The sequence below is a fragment of the Theropithecus gelada genome, chromosome 10 (genome assembly GCF_003255815.1).
Source record: "Theropithecus gelada isolate Dixy chromosome 10, Tgel_1.0, whole genome shotgun sequence".
In the NCBI taxonomy this organism is placed as follows: Eukaryota; Metazoa; Chordata; class Mammalia; order Primates; family Cercopithecidae; genus Theropithecus; species Theropithecus gelada.
This window is the reverse complement of record NC_037678.1, coordinates 56,853,610-56,870,307: the sequence shown is the minus strand read 5'-3', so window position 1 is coordinate 56,870,307 and position 16,698 is coordinate 56,853,610. Positions and strand designations below refer to the sequence as shown.

At 50.8% G+C, this 16,698-nt stretch overlaps 1 protein-coding gene across 2 annotated transcripts in view; it reads right to left on the bottom strand.

Moving 5' to 3' along the window:
• Nucleotides 1-5,949: 5,949 nt before the first annotated feature.
• TNNC2 (troponin C2, fast skeletal type) overlaps nucleotides 5,950-16,698 on the bottom strand; it is an 11,361-nt gene continuing 612 nt past the window's right edge. The window contains exons 2-7 of one of the 2 annotated variants that reach the window (XM_025398586.1): nucleotides 16,521-16,598; nucleotides 7,512-7,563; nucleotides 7,225-7,368; nucleotides 7,022-7,136; nucleotides 6,722-6,858; nucleotides 5,950-6,115 (exon numbers count right to left, since the gene is read on the bottom strand). In XM_025398586.1, the coding sequence (XP_025254371.1) occupies nucleotides 6,084-6,115; nucleotides 6,722-6,858; nucleotides 7,022-7,136; nucleotides 7,225-7,368; nucleotides 7,512-7,521 (438 nt within the window). In that variant the 5' untranslated portion in view covers nucleotides 7,522-7,563; nucleotides 16,521-16,598 and the 3' untranslated portion in view covers nucleotides 5,950-6,083. Of the gene's footprint in view, nucleotides 6,116-6,721; nucleotides 6,859-7,021; nucleotides 7,137-7,224; nucleotides 7,369-7,511; nucleotides 7,564-9,961; nucleotides 10,174-16,520; nucleotides 16,599-16,698 lie in introns of those variants that run through there. The other variant, XM_025398585.1, reaches the window with a different exon arrangement.

Here is a 16,698-nt window from a genome sequence, read left to right as displayed (position 1 = left end):
CACCTCCAAGGGGGCACAGTCACCTCCTGCTGTATATCCCCCAGCAAGCCCCCAGCCCCTTGGGCTGCCTCGTTTCCCTGGCCTGATGAAGTCTCCAGCCTCTGAGCCCCTAGGAGGAAACCCCTGCTGACCAGCTGGGTCCCCTCAAGGGTCGACAGGTGGAAGAGTAGGTTGAAGTGATAGCCCCTTCTCCCCACCCCCCGCAAAGCCCTTCAGGAAGATCTCCAAAGTAGATAAGCAGCACCCAGATGTGCTCCAACCTTGCACCCAACTCCTTCAGGTCTGTTAGCAGCCGGTTGGTTGTGCGAGCCTGAAGCGGGGAGGGGTTGGGATTGGAAGTTAGGTCCCTTCATGTCTACAGTTGTGCTCTTAGGTCTCTCCTCTTGGGTTTTTTCTTAATCTAACATGCATACAAATACACTTGGGATCTTGTAAAATTAAAATATTTTCGGTAGGTGTGAAGTGGAGCCTAAGATCCAGTCTGTTTATTTATTTTGGTTTCTAAATAGTTTCCAAGTGATGTCATTGCTGTGGTCTAGTTAAGAACAAAATTTAGAGCAATATTCTTAGAATGTGGTCCTTCCAGCAGCACCAGCATCACCTGGAACTTGTTAGGCTAATTCTTGACCCCAAACTGCCCTCCAGGTTCTGAAGGTCTCCCAGGGTTGAAAATCACTAGGTTAGCGGATACTGGAGAAAAATAGAGCTCAGAGCCTGGCACTAAATTAGTCAACAAATGCTGGCCAGGGCCGGGTGTAGTGGCTCACTGCCTGTAATCCTAGCACTTTGGGAGGCGGAGGCAGGAGGATTGCTTGAACTTAAGAATTCAAGACCAGCCTGGGCAACACAGTGAGACCCCCGTCTCAAATAATAAATTTTAAAAGAAAAATAAATGCTGGCCGGGCTTGGTGGTTCATATCAGCAATCTCAAGATCTTGGGAGGCCAAGATTGGAGGATCACTTGGGGCCAGAAATTCAAGGTTATAGTAAGCTGTGATTGTACCACTGCCCTCCAGCCTAGGCAGCAGAGTAAGACCTTATCTCTGAAAGAAATGTTTCAAATGCTAACTGTGGTGGATGTGTTTTTGTCTGCCATGTGGTCCTTGGTCATGGTGTTTGGTACCCTAGATGGCCACATGGCCTGCCTTAGGCCAGTCACAGGTCTAAACTGTAGTTCAGATTCAATTGGTGTTCTCTGAAATTAATCACTGGGAGAGAGTAAAGTTATTTTACTAATGAGGTTGCTGAAAGAGAAGGGAATCGGTCTCAGCTGCTGGGGGAGCCCGCTGCAGACAGAAGAAAACTAAGCAGAGACCAACAGCTGGGAGCTGGAGAGACGACATTAGCTGAGACTCTGGCCTCCAGTTCATGCTTTGCCATCCCAGTTCAATGAACCAACAAATCCCTTTTTGGTTTAAGTCCGTTTTATTTAGATTTCTGGCACTTGCAACAAAAAAAAGCCTGGTCAGGAAGTATTTGAATATCTGATTATTATGATTCCCATTTTATTGAATTCCTGCAAGATAAAGGCCCTCTGCTTGGGGGACTGGGGAATATGTGCCATACAGCCCAGTGATTAAGAGCTCAGACCAGTCTGGGCACGGTGGCTCATGCCTGTAATCCCAGCACTTTGGGAGGCCGGATCACCTGAGGTCAGGAGTTTGAGACCAGCCTGGCCAAAATGATGAAACCCCGTTTCTACTAAAAATACAAAAAATTGGCCAGGCATGGTGGCAAGTGCCTGTAATCCCAGCCACTCAGGAGGCTGAGGCAGGAGAATCGCTTGAACCTGGGAGGCGGAGATTGCAGTGAGCCAAATCACCCATTGCATTCCAGTTGGCAACGAGAGCAAGACTCCATCTCCAAAAGAAAAAAAGGCTCAGACCAGGTAAGCAGAACTGTTTCAGGATCCTGGCTCCGCCTCCATTTGCCCGTAAACATGTAGGCAGTTACATTTAACCTCTCCGTAAAATGAAAATACTAGCACCTACCTCATAAGACAGTGGAAGGACCTTAGAACAATGCCTGGTAGATAGTAAGCACTCAATAAAGGTTGGGTGCTGAACTCACATATAGCCAGGAAAGTTCATAGGTGGAGCACCCAATAGAATAGGAGGGTCAAGGAAAGGTTTTTGGAGAAGGGAATTGAGACCTGAGGGAGATGCACATTCCTTGGATAGCAAGTTCAGGAGTATGTAAGGAGAGGAATACACAGCTGGGAGTGGTGGCTCATGCTTATAATCCCAGAACTTTGCAAGTCCAAGGCAGGCAGATTAGCTGAGCTCAGGAGTTCAAGACCACCCTGGCCAACATGGTGAAACCCTGTCTCTTAAAAACATAAAAATTAGCCGGGCATGTGGTGCCTGTAGTCCCAACTACTCGGGAGGCTGAGGTGGGAGAACTGCTTGAACTTGGGAGGCAGGGGTTGCAGTGAGCTGAGATCACGCCACTGCTCTCCAGCCTGGCTGACAAACGCAAAACTCAAAACTCTGTCTCAAAAAAAAAAAAAAAAAGAAGAATAAAGGATGGGGAAGTCGCATAGACGTCAGGTCATAATAGGCTGGAAGGCCATATTAAGATACTTGGGCTAGCCTGGATAACAAAGTGAGACCCCATCTCTACAAAAAATAACTAGGGGCTGAGGGGGAGGATCCCTTGCACCTAGGAGTTCAAGGCCTCAGTGAGCTATGATTGTGCACCTGCACTTCACCCTGTGTGACAGGGAGATTCAGTTTCTTAAAAAAAAAAAACTTGGACTTCATCTTGAGGCAAGAGCAAGCTAATGAAGCCTTAAGCAGGGCAGTGACATGATCAGATTTGTTTTTATGTATTTTTTGAGATGGAGTTTCACTCTTGTTGCCCAGGCTGGAGTGCAATGGTGCAATCTCGGTTCACCGCAACCTCTGGCTCCTGGGTTCAAGTGATTCTCCTGCCTCAGCCTCCCAAGTAGCTGGAATTACAGGCATGCGCTACCACGCCCGGCTAATTTTGTATTTTTAGTAGGGACGGGGTTTCTCCATGTCGGTCAGGCTGGTCTCAAACTCCCAACCTCAGATCATCCACCCGCTTTGGCCTCCCAAAGTGCTGGGATTACAGGCATGAGCCACCACGCCCGGCCTATGTTATTTTTTAAGACAGAGTCTCACTCTGTCACCCAGGCTGGAGTGTAGTGGCGCAATCTTGGCTCACCGCAACCTCCGCCTCTTGGGTTCCAGCAATTCTCCTGCCTCAGCCTCCCAAGTAGCTAAGATTACAGGCGTGTGTCTGGCTAATTTTTATATTTTTAGTAGAGGAGGTTTTTTCATGTTGGCCCGGCTGGTCTCAAACTCCTGACCTCAAGTGATCCGCTTGCCTCGGCCTCCCAAAGTGCTGGGATTACAGGTGTGAGCCATGGCACCTGGCCTCCGTCTCTATTTTAAAATATGTATATAATTCAAAAAAAAAAAAAAGATTCAGGTAGAACCAATAACAGGTAGATGGCATCGGAGTTAAGAGCCTTGCTCCCGTGCACACCACATAGTGCACGGTGATACTACCTAGGTTATTATCTGGGTGCCTGTGTACTTCACCTCCCTAGGCCTTAGTTTTCCAACTGTAAAGTGGAGAAAGCAACATCTGCCTCTAGGGATGTTATGTGAGTGAATGAGACAATGTCCATAAGGCACAGTATACAGTAGGCACTCAGTAAATAGTGATGTTTACCAAACCCCAGCACTGATCCTGGCTGGAAATAAAAACAGAAAAACATGAATAGGACAAAAGAGGAAGAAGAGAAAAAGACAGATGGAGAGAAAGAACTAAAGCAATGAGCAAGGTGACAATAGAGGCTGGGCTTGGTGGCTCATGCCTATAACCCCAACATTTTGGGAGGCCAAGGTGAGAGGATTCTTTGAGCTCAGGAGTTTGAGACCAGCCTGGGTAACATAGTGAGACTCCATCTCTGCTAAAAATAACAAAAACTAGTGGGGGGTCACCCATTTGTAGTCCCAGCTACTTGGGAGGCTGAGACAGGAGGATCGCTTGAGCCCAGGAGGTCAAGGCTGCAGTGAGCTGTGATCACCTACTGTATTCCAGCCTGGGCAACAGAGTGAGACCCTGTCTCATTTAAAAAACAAAACAGGGCTGGGCGAGTTGGCTCAAGCCTGTAATCCCAGCACTTTGGGAGGCCAAGGAGGGCGGATCACGAGGTCAGGAGATCAAGACCATCCTGGCTAACACGGTGAAACCCCGACTCTACTAAAAATACAAAAAAAATTAGCCGGGCGTGGTGGCAGGTGCCTGTAGTCCTGGTTACTCGGGAGGCTGAGGCAGGAGAATGGCATGAACCCGGGAGGCGAAGCTTGCAGTGAGCCGAGATCGCGCCATTGCACTCCAGCCTGGGCGACAGAGCGAGATTCCATCTCAAAAAAAAAAAAAAAAAACAGAAGGCCAGGCATGGTGGCTCATGTCTGTAATCCCAGCACTTTGGGAGGCTGAGGCAGGCGGATCACCTGAAGTCAGGAGCTCAAGACCAGCGTGGCCAACATGGCGAAACCTGGTCTCTACTAAAAATACAAAAATTAGCCAGGCATGGTGGTAGGCGCCTGTAATCCGAGCTATTCGAGAGGCTAAGGCAGGAGAATCGCTTGAACCCAGGAGGTGGAGGTTGCAGTGAGCCAAGACTGTGCCACTGCACCCCAGCCTGGGTGACAAGAGCAAAACTGTTAAAAAGAAAAAAAAAAAAAAATGCTTGCTATGTGCCAGGCACTGCTATAAGCACTTTGCACACACTAACTTCTTCTCACAACCCTGTGTGTACTATCATTATCCCCATTTTACAGGTGAGAAAACTGAGGCACAGAGTGGTTTAGTTTGTCACAGGCAGTGAGCACTCACACTCAGGCATTCTGTCTCTAAAGCTAAACTACCCCCTACACTTAATTAGCTGTGATCTGATACCTGTTGTATACAAATCACTACAGCAGCAAATAGCCAGTGAGGGGAGGGTTCAAGGGAAGAGATGGTATCTGAGCTGGGTCTTGTAGGTTGAAGAATCTGCCAGCTTATAAGAAAGACAAGGGCATTCCAGGGAGGGCAAACAACATGTGCAAAGTACCAAGGGCTTGAAAATGTACTCCAGGTCCATATCAGGAATAAATTGCCCAGTGTGGCTGTGGAAAGAAAGAGAGGGAGGGAGGGAAGGAATTTGGATCTCATTCTAGAGGCAGTGAGGAGCACCGAACTACTTTCAATAGGGCAGTGGCCAGGTCAGATACTTTAGCTCGCTGGTGCTGATGGCCCTCTGTAGAGTGCACTGGCTGAGACTGGATGGAGGCAGAGATCTGGGGTCAAATGATGAGATCAGAATCTCCTTAGTGAGTGCCTCCACCCTCCCCTACCACCACCAGTAGAAAGCGAGGATTAAGCACTTGGAAGAAAAGAGGAAGTAAAAGGTCAAGCAGAAACAATGCTACCTGGCATGGATGGGCACCTACTCCCCCTCTCCCCAGCTAGGGAGCCTGCAGAAGGTGGCAGCTATGACAACATCTAAGATGCCAACATTCCAGAAAAGAAGGACGGTGGGGAAGTGAGGGAGCTTCCCAGCTCCCCAGGGTTCTAGCCTCTCCCACCCCCTCACCCTACCTGCAGTCCCGGGACCCCTCCGCAGTCTGCTGGCTCATCCTGACTCAACTCCAAGCCCCTGCAGCCTCCTGGAGCCACCACTGCCCCGTCCGTCAAGCTGCGCACACCCAGCGCCAGCTGTCGGGAGCCAGCCGTGAACCTGCAGAGCCTGCCTCGGGCTCCAGGGCCCAGCTCCCTTCCGCATCTCGCTGCTCCCACATCCCGCAGCTCCGACAGCCTCTCCCAGGATCCCTGAGGGTGCTCCAGGTGGTGCCAGCTGGGATGGCGCCCTGGACCGCAACCTTTGAGACCCACTGTTCCCGGCTTTCCCCCCATTCAGGCCACGAGTTTTGGAACATTTGCTTTTATTCCTTGCAGACAAAGACCCACAAGGGGCCGTGCCTCCCTGGTGGGGACCCGGCAGGGCGGAGTCTCCCACACCCTAGGGACACGTGATCTTGGTGGAGGCGACTGACCACTCCTTACTGCACGCCCTCCATCATCTTCAGGAACTCTGTGGGAAAGGAGAGGGAGAGGGTCAGGGGTCCCACTGGGGACACAGAGGCCAGGCCAGGGCTCCAGCCACACAGAGGGGATGACTTTTTTTTATTTTTGTTGAGACACAGTCTCGCTCTGTCGCCAAGGTCGCCAAGGTCTGTTGCCCAGGCTAGAGTGCAGTGGCACAATCATAGCTCATTGCAGCCTCAATCTCCTGGGCTCAAGCAATCCTCCCACCTAAGCCCCTGGAGCAACTGTGACCACAGGCACATACCACCACGCCCGCCTTTTTATTTTATTTTTTGTAAAGACAGGGTCTCACTATGTTACCCAGGCTGGTCTCGAACTCCTGGCCTCAAGCAATCCTCCCGCTTCATCCTCCCAAAGTTCCAGGATTTTACAGTCCTGAGCCACCACGCCCCCCCTGCCTGGTCATTAATTGATAAACTGCACAGAGTCGTGGGTGCTTCTATACCCGCCCCCAGGAGACTAGGGGAACTTTTGAAGTTATGCCCAGCCCAGCCCACAAGGCCAAAGACACTGCACGGGAGCCAGGCACCAGTGCTCGCCGTCCCCTGTGGCTCCCACCCACTCTTCCCAAGCCCCCGTGGCCCTCCCTCACCGTCGAAGTCAATGCGGCCGTCATTGTTCTTGTCTCCGTCTTTCATCAGAGATTCGATCTCCTCGTCCGTCACGTGCTCCCCAGAGGCCCTGAAAATCTCAGCCAGCTCCTCCGGGTCGATGTAGCCATCTGCATTCCTTCAGGTCCAAGGGTCAGGGCAGGGCTCAGGGCCAGGGCGAGCTGCCCTGTCCACCACACTCCCCGCCCCGCTTCCGCACCCCTAACCCGGGAAACCCTCCAGCGCTGCCGGCAGGCTCTGACTGCTCAGCCCCTCCCTCGGCTCCCAGGCCCCCAGCGCACCTGTCGAAGATGCGGAAGCACTCGGCCAGCTCCTCCTCGCTCTTCCCCTTTGCGTCCTCTTTCATCTGGCGCACCATCATGACCAAGAACTCCTCGAAGTCGATGGTGCCGCTGCCTGTGGGGAGCAGGTGGTGGACTGAGCCTGAGCCCAGCCGCTGCCGCCTTTCCACACCGTCCCCTGCCTCCAAGGGACACCCGCTCACCGTCCTCATCCACCTCCTCGATGATGGCGTCCAGTTCCTCCTTGGTGGGTGTCTGGCCCAGCATCCTCATCACCGTGCCCAACTCCTTGACGCTGATGTCCCCACCACCATCAGCATCAAACATGTCAAAGGCAGCCTTGAACTCTGCACGGGAGGGCGGAGGGCAGAGGGCAGAGGTGAGGCCAGCTGGACTGTCAGCCTCACATCTACCCCCCCAACCCTGCCCAGAGGCAAACATGTCCCCAGCATACATCCACCCAGCCCCCAACCTGCTGCACCTCACTCACCAGCGATCATCTCCTCGCTGAGGTAGGACCTGGCCTCAGCCTGCTGGTCCGTCTGCAGGAGACACAGAGAAAGTCTGAGCTGAAGAGGCAGCCCCAGGGCAGTTGCTCTCCTCAACCCCATTCTTTCCAACCCTCACTCTCTCAGCGCTTCTTGGTCCTCCAAAAGAACAACTTCAAACTTGCCACATAATTGTGTGCCCGCACAGCACCCAATCACAGTTTTGTTTTGTCTTGCTCTGTCACACAGGCTGGAGTGCAGTAGTGTGATCATAGCTCACTGCAGCCTCAACCTCCTCGGCTCAAGCAGTCGTCCCGCCTCAGCCTCCTGAGTAGCTGGGACTATAGTGTACACCATGCCTGACTAATTTTTTAAAGTTTTTGTAGAGACAGAGTCCCACTATATTACACAGGCTTGTTTTGAACTTCTGGGCTCGAGTGATCCTCCCACCTCGGCCTCCCAAAGTGCTAGGACTACAGGCTTGAGTCACTGTGCCCAGCTTCTGACCCCAATTTTTGTTTTTGTTTGTTTTTTGTTTTTGTGACAGAGTCTCACCCTGTTGCCCAGGCTGGAGTACAATGGTGTGATCTCGGCTTACTGCAACCTCCACCTCCTGGGTTCAAGCGATTCTCCTCCCTCAGCCTCCCAAGTAGCTGGGAAGGCATGTGCCAACACGCCCAGCTAATTTTTGTATTTTTAGTAGAGACGGGGTTTCACCATGTTGGCCAGGTTAGTCTTGAACTCCTGACTTCAGGTGATCCACCCACCTTGGCTTCCCAGTGTTGGGATTACAGACGTGAGCCACCATGCCTGGCCTGACCCCAGTTTTTTTGTTTTGTTTTGTTTTTGAGATGGAGTTTTGCTCTTGTTGCCCAGGCTGCAGTGCAATGGCACAATCTCAGCTCACCACAACCGCAACCCCCGCCTCCCAGGTTCAAGCAATTCTTCTCCCTCAGCCTCCTGAGTAGCTGGGATTATAGGCATGCACCACAATGCCCAGCTAATTTTGTATTTTTAGAAGAGATGAGGTTTCTCCATGTTGGTCAGGCTGGTCTTGAACTCCCGACCTTAAGTGATCTGCCCGCCTCGGCTTCCCAAAGTGATGGCATTACAGGCGTGAGCCACCACACGTGGCCTGTGACCCCAGTTTTGAGAAAAAGAGAGGAGACAACAAATTAAGCCCAAGGCCTTCTCACTTGTCAATTGAAGGCCAAGTCAGGAACCCCCCAGTGACCTTAGGCAAGTCACTTAGCATGCATTCATCTTTTCTCTGTAGCTTTTCAGGGATGAGATATCAGGGGTGTGAAAGGGTTTTGTAAAGGCTAGCACCATTCCAGCACTATTTTCCAGTTTTCTGTAGCTCCTAGTGGTGCCCGGTACTTTAATAGTTGCTCAATAAAATGTTTGTTCTCAAATAAATAATAATGCAACACAAAGTTATTGAGTACTTGCTGCACGTCAGGCCGCAGATCAGGCACTGGGACCACCAAGAAGAGACAGAGGACACATCATCCCGCCCCCCAGAGAACTGGCAGAGTCGGAGACTGTAAGCTTCCTTCTTAGGATTCAGTCATTGGAGAAAAGGCCCCTCATGCTGGGCAGAATGTGATGGAGGCCTTGACCTGAAAGTGAGATATCTGCAGGGGTTTCCAGGTCATACCCAAGCCAGGCCATCTGGGTCAGAGGCTTTGGATTGAGGCTGGCAGTGAGGACGGGGTGAGGCTTCCAAGGAGCTCTTCAGCCGGCTGGCTGCCGGCCCTCCTCCTTCTCCCCCTCCTTCCTCTCCTCCTCTTTCCCTGTGCCAGGAGGGCAGGCTATTTTTAGTCAGGCATGGGCAACAGCAGCTGGCCTCCAGGATCTAGTTACTCCTTGAGGTGAAGTGGGCAGGGGGATCTCAGACGAAAACAACAGCTCCAAATCAGAACCCCTCTCTAGGAGAGCGGAGTCTCTCTAACTCTGGTCTGTCATCTTCTGCCCCTTCCCATCATCCTCAGGGCTCCCAGAGCCCTGCATCTGAGCAGGCCCCACACCCTGCCCACCTCCTGTCTTCTGGACGAGGCTTTCTTCTCTCCATGATGATAGGAGGGTTTGGCCAGGCTCCTGGCTCACCCCTGCCACTGGCCTGCTGGGTGACTCACTCTGACCCCTCAGAGTCCCCATTGTGTGAAGGAAACAAGCTAAGAGCTCTTCACAGGTCTACGAATGACACTGCTGGAAGTTTCCGAAGGTGAGTAGGCAGTCAGCAAGCCTTGAGGATCAATCTCTGGAATATCCCAGCCCTCCCCTTTCAAGAAAAGTCAAAGGCCTTCCTCTAAGACACCTGGGTTCCAGGAACCTCCATGCTCCAACCTCAAACATCCCAGTTACTGCCCCACAAAGCACTCAGGTCTGGCCTGAAAGAGGTCCAGAGTGCTCCCGCAAGTAAAGGCACAAAGTTCCCTCTTGTCCTTACCATGGTTGCTGGTGACCAGGACTCCTCTGCTGCAGGTCGCCTCCTTTGCACTCCGCCACCCAAAGATGCCCTGGCCTGCTCTAGCCCCGGGGATTTGTAGGGGCACCCTCCCCTCCCACCTCCCTGCTCCCCAGCACTGGAGACCCTGCCCAATCAGATCCTGGGGTCGGTGAGCCCCACCCCTCCCACAGTCTGAACCCATTACCTAATTTAGCCAAGGGCCCTTGCAGAGAAATTTAAGCCTCCAAGCAGGTGGCAGGCCTTGACGTCCTAGATTCTTGTGAGGAAGTCCCGCCCTGTTCCACCGCCTTGGAGTCCCCCCGACCAAGGAAGCACACTAGCTCCAAGATGGTAAGGACTATCAGAGTAGTAAAGAGTGAGGCAGCATGGTAAAACGGGGAGAGTACAAGCCTTGAAGTCCAAAACCCAAGATCCAAGGCCAGCCTCTGTGAGCTGTGTGACCTTGGGCAGGTAGCAGTGCCTCTCTGAGTCATTTCTTCATCTGTGGGAATGGACCTCTCTGTGGGGTCTCCCTCACAGAGAGAACATGGTAAATGGGAACCCAGGTAAAAGTCACCTAGCTTGTGCCGGGTACACAGCGTTGATGCTTGGCAAGAGGAATGTCCTGTCTTTGAACCATGGTAAGGGGTAGGGGATAGAAGGAGGGGAAAGTGACAGCTAGGCCACTGTATACTGAACCCCCACAATGTGCCACACACTGTGCTAAGCATTTTAACATGATCTCATCTAGTGCTCCTCCTATGAGATAGCAACTATTATTATCTCCATTTGACTGCAGAGATTTGTAAATCATAAAGGTCTATACTCACTCTGTCACCAAGGCTGATGTGCAGTGGTACTATTATAGCTCACTGCAGCCTCAATCTCCTGGGCTCAAGTGATCCTCCCACCTCAGCCTCCCGAGTAGCTGGGACTAGCAGTGCACCACCACCCCTGGCTTTTTTTGTTTTCCTTTTTTGTATTTTTTGTAGAGATGGGGTTTCACCATGTTGCCCAGGCTGGTCTCGAACTCCTAGGCTCAAGGCATCCTTGAATCCTTGGCCTCCCGAAGTACTAGAATTACAGGCATGAGGCACCATGCCCACCCATGTTGATGATTCTTATTATTAATCCCGACTGGAAGGAAGTTGGGACAGACAGTCCTTGGGGGACCTGTCTAGATGGAAAAATGTATGGAGGGATGGAGGAGAGGAGGAAGTGCATTTGGAGGAGAAATAATCATTGAAAGCAAAGATCCTTCTCTCAAAGTTACCTTCTCCATGGAAAGGGTGTTTGGATTCACTTTTTTGGGGTAAGGAGTAGGCAAGGGAAGGTTATTTAAGTGGTAAAGGGGTAGCTGGCCCCTTCCTAGAGCTCAGTGAAGAAATCTGGTCATCTGGGGAGTAAAGGGGTGGGCAAAGCAAGTCCAGAGGGAACCCACCCTGAGAATCCACAAGGTAAAGGCTGGGCACTGGGGAGTAGGCAAGACTTGTGGACAGTGACTACGTTGACAGAAAGAGCACCAAGACAACCGATAGCAGGCTCTGGGGCCAGGAAATGGGGGTTGGACACCAAGGAATGCAGATGGACAGTGACAACTGGGCTGCCCCCTTCCCCTATATATAGACATTCCCAAGGAAAGCTCAGCAGGGCTGGGCCAAGCTAAATAAGGCCTCCCCCAGGCAGGCAGAGTGCCAAAGCCTGAGACCCATGGGATTCCAATTTAGTTTTTGTTTTTTTTTTTTCTTTTGAGACAGAGTCTCACTCTGTCACCCAGGCTGGAGTGCAGTGGCGCCATCTCAGCTCACTGCAACCTCCGCCTCCTGGGTTCAAGTGATTCTCCTGCCTCAGCCTCCCAAGTAGCTGGAATTACAGGCATGAGCCACCATGCCCAGCTAATTTATTTTTTTTTTTTTTTGAGACGGAGTTTTGATTTTGTTGCCCAGGCTGGAGTGCAATGGTGCAATCTCGGCTCACCACAACCTCCGCCTCCTGGGTTCAAGCGATTCTCCTGCCTCAGCCTCCCGAGTAGCTGGAATTACAGGCATGAGACACCATGCCCAGCTAGTTTTGTATTTTTAATAGAGACAGGGTTTCTCCATGTTGGTCAAGCTGGTCTCAAACTCCTGACCTCAGGTGATCCGCCCACCTCAGCCTCCCAAAGTACTGGGATTACAGGTGTGAGCCACCACACCTGGCCAATTTTTGCATTTTTCATAGAGACTAGGTTTCATCGGCCAGGCATGGTGGCTCACACCTGTAATTCCACCACTTTGGGAGGCTGAGGCGGGTGGATCACGAGGTCAGGAGATCGAGACCATCCTGGCTAAAATGGGGAAACCCCGTCTCTACTAAAAATACAAAAAATTAGCTGGGCATGGTGGTGGGCGCCTGTAGTCCCACCTACTCGGGAGGCTGAGGCAGGAGAATGGCGTGAACCCGGGAGGCGGAACTTGCAGTGAGCCGAGATTGAGCCACTGCACACCAGCCTGGGCAACAGAGCAAGACTCCGTCTCAAAAAAAAAAAAAGGTTTCATCATGTTGGCCAGACTGGTCTCGAACTCCTGACCTCAGCCTCCTAAAGTGCTGGGATTACAGGTGTGAGTCACCGAGCCCGGCCTTTGTTCTCTTGTTTATTCAGGGGAATAGATAAGTCCCAAATTGCTTATGTGGCCAAGCAGGGTCCCACTGGCACTTCTAATCTCCTTCCTCCTCCCCTCCACATCGTGTTGCTGTCTGCTCTGATCAGACTTTAAAATACTGCTCTAGGCTGGGCGCGGTGGCTCATGCCTGTAATCCCAGCATTTTGGGAGGTCGAGGCTGGCGGATCACGAGGTCAGGAGTTTGAGACCATCCTGGCCAGCATGGTGAAACCCTGTCTGTACTAAAAATACAAAAAATTGCTGCCAGGCGTGGTGGTGGGCACCTGTAGTCCCAGCTACTCAGGAGGCTGAGGCAGAAGAATCACTTAAACTTAGTAGGTGAAGGTTGCAGTGAGCCACTGCAGTCATGCCACTGCACTCCAGCCTGGGTGACAGAAGGAGACTGCATCTCAAAAAACAAACAAACAAACAAAAAAGACTGCTCTAAACATCACCTTTTATGAACCTTCAGGCCTTTGCACATGCTGTTTTTTTTTCTGCCAGAAACTCCCATCTTTCCTCTCTTCATCTGTCTACTTCCCCTATCATCTTTCTCAGCTCTAACATCACTTCCTTGGGGATCCTTCCTCCTGCTATGTCCAGGCCAGGGAGTCCAAGGTGATCTCCAGTAGTTTCCTCAATCACAGCACTGAGCACGCCTTATGATCACAACCCATTCTATGTTCTACAGATCATCACATTCCCCAGTGCTTAGCACTTGCCACGTAGCAGGAGTTCAACAGATATTATATTCTACATAAGAATAACTGAGGCCGGGCGCGGTGGCTCAAGCCTGTAATCCCAGCACTTTGGGAGGCCGAGACGGGCGGATCATGAGGTCAGGAGATCGAGACCATCCTGGCTAATACGGTGAAACCCCGTCTCTACTAAAAAATACAAAAAACTAGCCGGGCGAAGTGGTGGGTGCCTGTAGTCCCAGCTACTTGGGAGGCTGAGGCAGGAGAATGGCGTGAACCCGAGAGGAGGAGCTTGCAGTGAGCTGAGATCCGGCCACTGCACTCCAGCCTGGGTGACAGAGCAAGACTCCGTCTCAAAAAAAAAAAAAAAAAAGAATAACTGAACTGGATGGTATTTAGTTCAATATAAGGGGGAACTTCCTAATAGTCATAGTTGAACAATAATGGGAACAGGCAGCCTCAGGAGGTAATGAGCTCCCTGTCACTGAGTATACCCAAGCAGGAGATAGATGACCATTTCTCAGGGAGGCAGTAAGGAGAGATCTATACAGAGTTTAAAAATGGGGACAGTGGCTCACACTTTTAATCCTAGCACTTTGGGAGGCTGAGGCAGGTGGATCTCTTGAGCCCAGGAGTTTGATACCAGCCTGGGCAACATGGCAACATACCAGCCTGTTTCCAATAAAAAAATTAAAATAAAACAAAGAATGGTGGGTGGTGGCTCATGCTTGTAATCCCAGCACTTTGGGAGGCAGAGGTAGGAGGATCTTTTCAGGCCAGGAGTTCAAGATCAGCCTTGGCAACATGCAACCCCACCTTTACAAAAAATAAAATATTAGCCAGGCATAGTGGCACATATCTGTAGTCCCAGATACTTGGGAGGCTGAGGTGGGAGAATCACTTGAGCCCAGGAGTTTGAGGCTGCAGTGAGCTATGATCGCACCACTGCACTCCAGCCTCACAACAGAGTGAGACTCTGTCTCTGAAAGAGGCCAGGTGCGGTGGCTCACGTCTGTAATCCCAGCACTTTGGGAGGCTGAGGCAGGTGGATCATTTGAGGTCAGGAGTTCGAGACTAGCCTGGCCAACATGGTGAAACCCCATCTCTACTAAATATACAAAAATTAGCTGAGTGTGGTGGCACACACCTGTAATTCCAGCTACTCAGGAGGCTAAGGCAGGAAAATCGCTTGAACCCAGGAGATGGAAGTTGTAGTGAGCCAAGAGTGTGCCACTGGACTCCAGCCTGGGTGACAGAGTGAGACTCTGTCTCAAAAGAATAAATAAATACATAAAAATAAAAAGGAAGAAGAAAGAAGCAGAAGGAGGAAGAAGGAAGCAAAAAGAAGAAGAAATAATAATAGTGGAGAATGCGCAACCTTGAGATCTGCTAGTTCTGACTGTTTGTATGACCTAGCATAAGCCTTTCCCCTCACTAAGCCTCAGGCTACCTATCTGTAAAACGGAGGCGATAGGCCAGATTTCTGAGGGGCCCTGCTGCTTTAACAACCCATGGTTTCATGAAGACCAGCTTTGTGCCCAGACATGTAAGGCATATACCAAAGGACAAGTTATTTTTTAACCAATCGTTGGTGAATGATTGAGTGTTGAATTAATAAATGAAGTATGTCTTTTTTGTCCCAATATCTTGCCCATAAGCCGAATGAAGAGCAATTCGAGGCTTGAAATTGTGCAAACTGGCCAAGCACAGTGGCTCATGCCTGTAATCCCAGCACTTTGGGAGGCAGAGGCGGGCGGATCACTTGAGGCCAGGTGTTCGAGACTAGCCTGGCCAATATGGTGAAACCCCATCTCTACTAAAAATACAAAAATTAGCCAGGCGTGGTGGCGCATGCTTGTAGTCCCAGCTACTCAGGAGGCTGAGGCAGGAGAATTGCTTGAACCTGGGAGGCAGAGGTTACAGTGAGCTGAGACCGCATCACTGTACTCCGGCCTGGGCGACAGAGCAAGACTCTGTCTCCCTCCCTAAAAAATAAATAAATAAATAAATAAATAAATAAATAAATAAAATTGCACAAACTTAGGCTTAAAATCCATTCCAGCCCCTCGCCGTGTGTGGTGGCTCACTCCTGTAATCCCAGCAGTTTGGCAGTCTGAGGCGGCGGGCGGATCACGAAGTCAAGAGATCAAGACCATCCTGGCCAACACAGTGAAACCCCGTCTCTACTAAAAATACAAAATTAGCCAGGCATGGTGGTGGATGCCTGTAGCCCCAGCTACTCGGGAGGCTGAGGCAGGAGAATCACCTGAACCCAGGAGGTGGAGGTTGCGGTGAGCCGAGATTGCGCCATTGCACTCCAGCCTGGGTAACAAGAGCAAAACTAAAAAAAAAAAAAAAAAATCCCTAGCCCCTCTATTTCCCAGATGTGGATCTTGGGGAAGTCACTTTACCTCAGTTTCTTCATCTTGAAAATGGACCATTAATGTCCAGTTACAGCCTCTTCCCCAGGACGCTGTGAGGGACGGATGTGACAGTAAAGTGCCTAGAGCGGGATGTAGAAAGTGGATCCTCAGAAAATAAGAACCCCAGCCTTTCTGCTCACATGGGAAGGCAGGGAGCTGAAATACTTTCTGCTTATTCTAAGGCATTTTCCCCTACCCCTCTGTCTTGCACCACCCAGAAAGGGCAGGAGCTACTTTGGAGAGATTTTGATTTTATTTGTTGTATAACTATCAAAATCTGCCCTAACAACTGATATCTAGGCTTTGTGACAGGAAGCCACAATAACTTTCTCTTGACCTGCAGCTGCCCTGAGGATAAAAGATAAAACAAAGCTGGGGAGCCGCTGAGATGATCAGGCCTGCTGCACGGGAAAAGGGCAGTATGGGCTCCAGGCCCCATACTCAGAGACCTCTGAGGGAGGCAGAGGCAGGCAGATCACTTGAGCCCAGGAATTCGAGACCAGCCTGGGCAATGTGGCCAAATCCCATCTCTACAAAAAATACAAAAATTAGCTGGGTGTGGTGGCGAACGCCTGTAGTCCTAGCTACTGGGGAGGCTGAGGTGGGAGGGATGACCTGAACCCAGGGAGACGGAGGTTGCACTAAGCCAAGATGGTGCCATTGCACTCCAGCCTAGGCAACAGAGTGAGGCTATATCTCAAAAGAAAAAGAAAGAAAGAAAGAAAGAAGGAAAGAGAGAGACAGAGAGAGAGAAAGAAACCTCTGGCAAGCTGTGTGGTTTAGCCAAGTAACTCACCCTCTCTGGTCCTCAGTTTCCCTGTTTGCCTACTTCCCATGTATGAGATTCAAATCAGATTGTGCAATCCTGCGAACACTGTAGGAACAATAATCATTATGTAAGTGATCACTTCGTCAGCCCTTGCTCTATGCCAGGCACTGGACGAGGATTCTTTTTTTTTTTTTTTTTTTTTTTT